Source organism: Salmo salar, chromosome ssa03 (assembly GCF_905237065.1).
Source record: "Salmo salar chromosome ssa03, Ssal_v3.1, whole genome shotgun sequence".
NCBI classification, from domain to species: Eukaryota; Metazoa; Chordata; class Actinopteri; order Salmoniformes; family Salmonidae; genus Salmo; species Salmo salar.
This window is the reverse complement of record NC_059444.1, coordinates 27,198,302-27,207,982: the sequence shown is the minus strand read 5'-3', so window position 1 is coordinate 27,207,982 and position 9,681 is coordinate 27,198,302. Positions and strand designations below refer to the sequence as shown.

Here is a 9,681-nt window from a genome sequence, read left to right as displayed (position 1 = left end):
CATGTTTAGTACCCCCATCATACCTAATTTCATAGCGTTGATGAAAGTATACAAATTGCAATTAAATATCAATATCACAGGACTACCCAGTTTCAAAACGGACACCAATCACAGCTTGGAGTGGGTGTTTCTAAGGTCGTAGAGAGCCAATGGTAAAATGCCCCATAACAATTATGAATGGTCACGCAACATCCTGGAAAAGGAATTACTTTCACCATGGGAATGCTGGCCCCACACCTCCCCTGCAGCTGTCACTGTGCATCAGTGGTTCCCCCTCTGCCTCTCCTTCCACTAGGCTGTGCTACACTACCCAGGGTGATAACTGTCCCCTCTGGCTGTTTGTGCCTTCCTTCCGCTGCTCGGCTAGTCACATAACAAATAGCGTGCAGCCAGATTAAACATTTAGACGTATTATACAGAGCAGTAGGAGAGAATAGTACCCATTGCTTTAAGTCAAAAGGCAGCATGCTGCAGTGGAGTCACACAGACAGAGGGAGATAATGGAGAGAGATCTTAATGGTATTGTTGAGGAAGGATGCAGTAAGCAGACAGCTTCTGCAAATGAATGGTCAACTTTCGCAGCAACCATCAAATGAGCCAACCAATGAAATGATTCCATGTGAGTGTGGGTACACTTTGCAGTAGTTTGGCAAGTTTCAGCGTGTCAACACCTCTCCCTGACAGCAGAGTACATTAGGAAAACAGATGTACAGACTGACAGGGGAAAGGATTTCTTTAATAGATTTTCTGACAGACATTCAGCATCACACACTGAAACAATTTCAAACTGTTCATTGTATAAGGCAAGCATGGAGGGGTGGGTGGTGTGAGCAAGGTCTCATTTCAGTAACCAAACCACTTGGTAGTGTTCGACGGTTCATTCATCAAGTATCATACGCTTACAGATCCTCAAGGACTACAGCCTTTCATCGGAGGTCTGTGGAAAATGTTTCAAAAGTGCAAAAGAAAAGAAAAATCACGATTCGTGATGATTTTTTGCAGTATGTTTTTTTTTTGCGCCAGGGTCGTAATCACGAGGCACTAAAACAGGGAGGGACTATCCAAACTTGTCCAATAAGGCAGGGTTTCCCAGGACCGAGTTTGGGAAACCCTGCCTTATTGGACAAGTTTGGATAGTGTTTGAGAAACCCTGCAATAATGAACGCTTGTTTTTTATTTTCTGTTAAATTGATTTTCTACCTTGTGCATTAATGAATACGACCCAGGTGTCTCCATCTCTCTCCAGAATCTAGTTATTTATTTCAGCAGTTTGTTGGCAGTGGCGGCCATAGAGGAGGTCATGGTCGCGGTGGGAACGGTGATGTCCTTGAAGATGGGCCGGGTGTTGCCGGCGTAGGAAGGCTTGTTCTGATTCAGCGTCTCAATGATCATCTGCTTCATTTCTCGGCTAGCGTCCCCTCTCACCGCTAGTAAGGCCACGATGTGCTCTTCCCTATGGGGACAGAGGACAGACACCTTTTTACTGAAGGACAATCAATTAAGCCTACAATGGTAAAAATCAATGGCCATCACATAATGTGAGTAGATAGCACATACACCATATATACACACAAGTATGTGGACAGCCCTTCAAATTAGTGGATTTGGCTATTTCAGCCACACCTGTTGCTGACAGTTTTTCATGGTTTGGGCTAGGCCCCTTAGTTCCAGTAAAAGGAAATCCTAAACGCTACAGCATACGATGACATTCTAGATGATTCTGTGCATCCATCTTCGTAGCAACAGCTTGGGGAAGGCCCTTTCCTGTTTCAGCATGACAATGCCCCCGTGTACAAAGCAAGGTCCACACAGAAATGGCTTGTCGAGATCGGTGTGGAAGAACTTGACTGTACTGCACAGAGCCCTGACCTCCACCCCATTGAACACCTTTGGGATGAATTGGAACACCGACTGCGAGCCAGGCCTAATCACCCAACATCGGCACCCGACCTCACTACTGCTCTTGTGGCTGAATGGAAGCAAGTCCCCGCAGCAATGTTCCAACATCTAGTGGAAAGCCTTCCCAGAAGAGTGGAGAGGCTGTTTAACAGCAAAGGGGGGGACCAACTCCATATTAATGCCCATGATTTTGGAATGAGATGTTCAACGAGCAGGTGTCCACATATACTTTTGGTTATGTAGTGTCTTATACGGTACATCTGAAGTAACTTCTCCTACAGCCAAGGTTATTCTATTGAAAACCATGATACCCCACTAACATTCATTCTCTGTGTAGCCTATGTGTTAAGTGGTGTATGATCTGACCTGATGTCAGGGTATTTAGAAACCAGCGTGGAGACCTCCAGGTACAGCAGGGTGGGGTCTGTGAGTTTAAACACCTCAGCTATAGCAGCGATGGCATCACACAGCCGGTCAGTCTCCTCACCCTGGAGCAGAACAGAGACAGAACAAACAAACAAACTGTAAAAGTCAGTAACAGTATCAGCGTATGGACTTATCAGAGAAGAGCAGTCTTCCTTACATCAAAAATGAATAATGAATCGTGACTAACTATTTGCTGAAAGACTAGATCAAGATGCATGTAGTTTCTACTGAGCATCTCCTTGGAAAAGAGAACACTCCTGTAACAATAAATAAACACTCACAGCAGTGAGTTTCCTGAAGAGGAACTTGAACTGCTCAGCCTCCTTAATCATCCTGTCCGCTCCCTCCCTCCTCTCATCTGCGTTCTTGAAGGTGATCCGTTTCTGCATCACAGCCTTGATATACTCCACCACCACCCTGCGATGGGCTTCGCTGGTCATCTCCTAAACACATCACATACAACATACTCAGTCACACACACAGGATGACCACTATCAATTTGTACATGCAAAATGTGTGGATTTCTCCAGAGCAATCAATTGTCCAAGCCTTTCATTTGATAGGATTATATCAATTGATTGATTTCTCCATGTACCGTATTGAAAGGCCTCTTGATCTTGGCGAAGTCGTTGAAGTAATCCTCGACGGTCACACAGATGGTGTCCACTGCATGGGTCCCCGTCAACCACTTCCGGGTCAGCAACTCACTGAGATGATGCTGTGGAGAGAAAAATCACCACTCAAATACAACAGAACCGTGCTCATGGCAACATTCTGTCAAATATTATACTAGAACAGTAACGAATGAGCTTAAAATATGTCCACAAACACTTTGTTCTAACCTCCAAATCCAGGAAAACTTCATCCAGTAGAAACTGGCATCCATCTTTGGCCACATCGTTCAGGGTCCTCTCTATGGCAGCATCATTCTGGGTGGGCTCCGTAGATTTTAAGAATTTCTTCTTTAGACTGTTAATAGACTCCCTAGGAGCAGAGGTACGGTTAGATATACATTAGCCGCATTAGGTTAGAGAAGACATTCTTATTTACAGGGAATTGTCAAATGGGAATCACTTGAACGTATGACAGTTGTTTATAATGGCGATCATGTATTGGACGTAGCACTGAGGGAGCTGCCGGTCTCTCAAGTGGTCCTCCTTGTAGGCGATCGCCTCTTCCCTGTACCTGAACAGCAATAGAAGACAATTGTAGATATACATTGCAATCCGTCATATACATAGCAATCCATCCCTGATATTCTGTAACACACCTTTACTGCCATCAATGTAAACGACTAATCACTACACAATTATTAACACAACATTATGAAATCCATGTTACCTGATGAGGAATGAATTCATCTGTTTTAAACAGAGCTTCAGGACCTCCTCTTTGAAGGTCTCGTCGATCTGAGCTGCCACTTGGAGATTCTGCTCAAACATCTGATGAGGAGAGAAAAACAAACATGTCAGATGATGGCCCCCCATCCAATAGACTTACAGTACACACTAGTGACTCACTGTAATTCTCAGATCCTAATTTTATCACATACACATTGTCTAGTGTAGTAACGCTACTGTAGTAGCCACTAGTCCAATGGGTTAAAGAGATTCTGGCTGATGCCAGAGGTGACTGGTTATACCTGGAAGACGATGGCGGGGAGGGTGGTCTGGTAGTATCCGTCTTGATCCGCCTCTGGTTCAGTCTCTTTAAACCAGTCCTTCTTGTCTGTCTCCAGAGCCTTGCGAAGCCAGCCAGTGATGTTAGACTGTGGAAGGGTGAGAGAGAGTCAGCCAGAGCCATGTTACCTTGGTCTAATAATTCATGAAACATTTAATTAGTGGCGGCTTCATCTTTGTTTACTGATGCAGAGAGAGAGAGAGTTGTATATCTGACAAGAGCCGCCATGTCGCTGATATCACAGAGTGTGTGTTGGCTGGACTCACAGTGAAGGTCTGGACGTATTTACTGAGAAGCTCATCTACCACCTTCTGAGGCAGCAGAGGATCCATCAGGTGGATGTCATACTCTGTCACCAGCTCTGGGTGACCCATCATCTCCACACTGGAACACAAACACAGCAGGGCGTGAGGACATGGCAACACAGCCTTGCCTGTACTATACTGTCTGTGGGAATTCATATAGTTCATGTATTGAATGTAAAAGACAGACAGCTACAGAGACACACACACACCATGGCATGCTCGCGCACCTGCACACACGGCAATGCCCGAATCCATATTATACACACAGATACCTATAAACATAGGCTGGTCACAAGCAGTCGCGCGTAAACACACACATACTCAGAAAATCATTGTGAATATAAGTGATCTATAATTCTATAATTACACAGCCTCATCCAATCAGTGGTTGTGGTTTCCATGGTAGCTGTTGGCTGATGCTTGTGTCAGAAATGGATATAAGGCTAGTTCTTTGTGTTTTGAATGCATTAGTACATTCATCTTTCTCCGTTCAATCTTTTCGGTGCATTCAATATGCAGTAGTATGTGCATTCATTGGATTATCCACACCAATTTTGCTTAGATCGCATGCTATGCCCTCCCTCTCGTGCCTAGGGACTGTTTAGCTTTAAATATTGAGTTAATTGCTCTTTGCAGAGCTTAGAAGTCCTTCCCATATATGGAGAGTACAAAAGTATTTCCGTGCCTATGTTCTTCCTACATCAATTTAATGATTTTGAGAAACACTCCACACACAAATGATGAAAGGTTAAAGGGATAGTTCACCCAAATTGCATTGGTCTCCAAACCCTGTAAGCAGTCTAAGGACAAGGCATGACAGCAATCCATGCTTTGGTTTTATTTCCCTCGAAATGTTTCCAAATGCTAACGTTTTAGCATTTGCGGCACAAATTCCATTCAAGTCATGGTACCGATATTAGCGTTTTTCATCTGAAAGTATCTAATATTAAATGCGAAGCTCAACAAAGTCACTAAAAGATTCTTATATTGGTATCATGACTTTAATGGGATTTGTGCCACAAATGCTAAAACGTTAGTATTTGGAAATAGTGTCAGGGAAACTACACACCAAAGCATGGATTTCTGTCATACCTTGTCAATAACTGCTTGCAGGGTAAGGAAACTCCTGCATATTCCACTGAGCTATGATTAGACTGGTGCCCAGTTATCACTGATGCTACATGAGCCACAGAGAGAGCAGATCATAGCCTGACCTGTAGTCAAAAAGTGTCTCAAAGTAGGAGAGACGATATAGGCTCAGGTCCTCCATGTCCATAGCTTAATCGTATTCAATATTATCTAAAAGACAAAACTGATCCTATATCAGCCCTCCTACTTTGAGCCTCTTGTGAATACGGGCTGAGAAAGGATACCTTTTGTATGTGTTGAGGACCCAGGTGAGGAGGGACACGATCTCGTTGGCCTCCAGGTCCTCTGCAGCCAGCTCCTGCACCCGCATGGACACGGCTTTGTGGTACAGCTTAAAAAACCTGTCAAAGGTGTTGTAGTGTGGCGGGAAGCACTGCACCATCAGGTTCTTCACCACAATCAGGTCGTCCAGCACGTACTTCCTGGTGATCTCCAGGAGCCTCACCATCCACATCTTGTCTGCCTCGCGCGTCACCGACTGGCTGCCCTCGATGCGTGTGGTGACCGTGCCCTCCAGCACCTCAAACATCTTCTCTGTCCAGCGCTTGGGCCGACTTGGGGGGATAAAGCCCATCTGCTTCTTGCGGTCCAGCATGCGCCGGTCAATCTTCTCCTCACGCTCAATGATGCGCACCACTGAAACCAGCATGGTGGGGTCGCGGCGCACCGTGCCCATGGCGCGCTGCAGCACCATCCACAGCTGCTTGGCCAGGTCGTCAGACAGGCCCTGCACCGCGCCAAAGTAGTTGCGGATCAGATTCATGTCGTGAGTGTTTTTGCTGTCCATTCGGTACTGCTCGTACATGAGGTCGTCCCGCGAGCATTCCAGATCCATGAGTTTACGGTGGGCCTCCAGCAGCTCAGCCTGCTCAATCAGCACCTGGGTGTCTGCCACTATCTCAGGCACTGCACAGAAGGGGAATGGTATACAGCAAGGTAGATAATTATTGGCACCCTTGATAAAGATGAGCAAAAAAGACTGTATAAAATAAATAATACAAATACTGAGCTATATTGCATGCTCTAAAGAATGTGCTAATGATATTATACTAATAAAATTGCTAGGAGAAGGAGATTTAGTTGAACAAATAATTAAAAACATCTAAAAAGATAGGGGTCAAAATGATTGGCTCCCGTTTTCAGTACTCCAGCACCCTCCCTTCGTGACGATGACAACACAGCCTTTTCCTAAAATATTTTATGAGATTGGAGTGGTTCAAGTCCGGAGACAGATGGCCATTGCAAAATGTTGATTTTGTGGCCAATTAACCATTTCTTTGTGGATTTTGATGCGTGCTTGGGGTTGTGTTGCTGAAAGATCCACTTGCGGCCAAGTGTCAGCCTTCTGGCAGAGGCAACCAGGTTTTGGGCTAAAATGTCACGGTACTTGGTATAGTTAATGATGCACCACCAAATGTTAACTGTAGGTATGAGGTACTTTTCTATGCCAAACCCACCACTGGTGTGCAGGGCAAAAGAGCTCTATTTTCCTGTCATCTGACCATAGCACTGCCTAAAGTTTGTAAAACAGCATTGGCACTTGGATTGAATCTGGTGCTATGGTCAGATGGTCAGGGTTTGGCCTTGAAAAACAGAAGCATATGCAGTAACGTACCTCATACCTACGGTAAATTATGGTGGCGCATCTTTTATGTTATTGGGCTATTTTGCTTCCACTGGTCCTGTGGTCAACACCATCATGAACTTTACCAAGTACCAAACCTGGTTGCCTCTGCTAGGAGGCTGACACTTGGCCGCAACTGAATCTTCCAGCAAGACAATAACCCCGAACAAACAAATGGCCATCTCAGTCTCCAGACTTAAACCCCATTGAACACCTGTGGTTTGAATTGAAGAGGGCAGTCCATAAGAGCAGACGAAGGATATCAAGGATCTGGAAAGATTCTCTATGGAAGAATGGTCCTCCCAATATGCTATTTATTTTGGGGCATGCTGTAGATATTGCAACCGTTTTCTGAAAACAGGGGTGCCAATATGTTTGGCCTCCATCTTTGAGATAGAACATTTGTTTAACAAGTAATAAAAAAACTTTCTTTAAGCAATGGTATTAGTATAAAATATTATAATTTCCCTTTTGTTTTAGCATACAATATAACTCTGAATTTATATTCTTTATTTTATACAGTATTTTTTGCTCATCTTTATCACGGTGCCAATAATTATGTACCTGACTGTATATTAATGCATTAATACTTTGTAACAGTACATTCTATGTACACAAATGCAAAGAGAAACAGCAATAACAGTTCCCAATTGATCTCTGAGGCACATGTAGTAGTTGTGCGGGGTACCTGAGAAGATATTCTTTAAATTCTCGACAGCTGAAGCAAGCTGACTGTGTTGGACCACGGCGTCTTTCACATCTTTGAGGTTCTCAATAGTGTTAATACTCTGCCTCCAGTCCTTACTGACGTCTGCCAGGGAGTTCTGTATGTCTTTGACATCCCGCAGGGCATTATGGAGCTGACTGAGCCCTGTGCGGACACCGTCCAACTGGGACTGGATGGCAGCCTGGGGAGAGGGAAAGAGACCAGGTAAGGTGTTTCAGGCCTGAGCCATGTATTTACAATATATATATAACGTTACAGCTCTCATTCAGACTAAAGCTCTATGAACAATAGGGAAGTACATAATGTATCTCATGTCTTCTTTGCGTCATCATTTTCTACCTTCAGTCGGGCTTCTACTGAAGCTTTCTTGCGAGCCTCTCGCCGGCAGTACTGCTCTACTTTGTCCAACTGGTCCGAGCGCTGCAGCATCCCTGCCACCCTCTGCACGGCGGTAGCGACAGCCTCCCTGTTCGTCTCCTCCATGACAACAACGCCAAGCTGGGTCTGTCAAAGATCAAGACGCTCACTTAACTGAACGTTACACTCTGTGATTACGACGAAAATGTTGCAAGGAACTATATCAGGTGGATTGCGTTATTAAACCATTAATACTGACAGTGCCTGTGTGAGGTGAGTGCCCATTGCATTGGGTAACGTTTAGCTGCCTTGGCTAATGCTACTTGCTGGCATAACGTTAGCTAGCTTGCTACTGCTGCTACTACTACTACTACTACTACTACTACTACTACTACTACTACTACTACTACTACTACTACTACTACTACTACTACTACTACTACTATCTGGCAAGCAAACTCAAATGTCTCTGAAATGTATTTTACTGGAGTACAGTAGCTAACTATATTGACTGGAAAATACTAACTTTATAAGGACAAGCCTGACGCCCAAACCGATCTTTAATTTATTTCAGAATGTATAAACATTTGGTTAGAGTCAGTTTTAGGTTTTTGCTAGTCGGGTTTAAGCGTCATCTGTATGTTTAAAGTCTCTCCCATAATGACTAACTAGCAAGCAGCCCATGTTAATGGTAAGCTAGACAGCTAGCAGCCTAGGTTGGCGAGAGGAAGGACACACACACAGCCCAATCAGTAAACACAACGCTAGCCCGTGTTCAAAACTCACTTGAAATGTAAAATGATCAAATCCAATATCTTACCAACTCTAATAATACGTTTGAGTAGGTCGTTCAAATTATCTCATTTCAATTCCAACACTGGTTCTCCTGGTTCAGTTCCTGGTTGACCTTTCTCGTGCGCCGCCCCAGTAGCAGCTGACAGAACAGCGCGCTTGGGAGCATCATGTGCGCGCGACTTTTGAAAGAGTATGCAATTTCTCACAACTGTATTTTATGTTACCGTTGATTTCTATAAATACAAGTCATTAGCTACAACACAGTTTCTAAACCCAGAGGCATAACATCGCAAGACTTCCGGAAACTAACCAGGTCGGGGATTGGGGTATAAAAAGTCAATGAGATAAGTGAACAATTCGTCCTTAGTTGTTCATTTTCTCAAAATCTGAATGCCCAATCTAGATTCGAGACAATGTCTTAAGTAGTTGAACTTGTTATAACTACAAGCTAATGAGAGTGAGAAAGTGATACATTTTCATTTTTCGTCCAAAACAACTTTATATCGAAGGAGTGGCTTTGATTTTTACGGTCTGCATATGCGCAGTTTGGGCGAGACGACCGTTATGACGTGGCCATGACATCGCCTACAAGCGTGATCAGGGATTTCTATTGGAGAAGCAGTTTTAGCCTCTCTTCATACTGTAACGTCTTTGGCTAAAATGTGTAGGAACGTAACAATTTGGTTTTAATTCCCTAACTGTGCTGAGCACTAAATTTA

The 9,681-nt window shown here is 44.1% G+C and overlaps 1 protein-coding gene across 1 annotated transcript; it reads right to left on the bottom strand.

Moving 5' to 3' along the window:
* Positions 1-715: 715 nt before the first annotated feature.
* LOC106599297 (exocyst complex component 3) lies at positions 716-9,448 on the bottom strand. Its single transcript, XM_045714687.1, has 14 exons — positions 8,988-9,448; positions 8,150-8,314; positions 7,772-7,991; positions 5,684-6,365; positions 4,272-4,389; positions 3,968-4,093; positions 3,667-3,767; positions 3,400-3,510; positions 3,168-3,309; positions 2,921-3,043; positions 2,607-2,768; positions 2,266-2,387; positions 1,160-1,453; positions 716-1,078 (listed from the first exon to the last, which is right to left on the bottom strand). Exons 2-13 carry the CDS (start codon positions 8,291-8,293, stop codon positions 1,258-1,260), a joined length of 2,247 nt encoding a protein of 748 aa, XP_045570643.1. The 5' UTR covers positions 8,294-8,314; positions 8,988-9,448; the 3' UTR covers positions 716-1,078; positions 1,160-1,257.
* Positions 9,449-9,681: the final 233 nt, after the last annotated feature.

What these genes read in the sequence shown, in the direction of transcription:
- LOC106599297 (XM_045714687.1), bottom strand. Translation starts at nt 8,293, where the DNA reads ATGGAGGAGACGAACAGGGAGGCTGTCGCTACCGCCGTGCAGAGGGTG. An exon ending in TCCCCGCCATCGTCTTCCAG is followed by an intron (nt 3,768 to 3,967) that starts GTATAACCAGTC and finishes TCTCCTCATCAG; the next exon opens with ATGTTTGAGCAGAATCTCCA. An exon ending in TCTAAATACCCTGACATCAG is followed by an intron (nt 1,454 to 2,265) that starts GTCAGATCATAC and finishes CTGTCCCCATAG; the next exon opens with GGAAGAGCACATCGTGGCCT.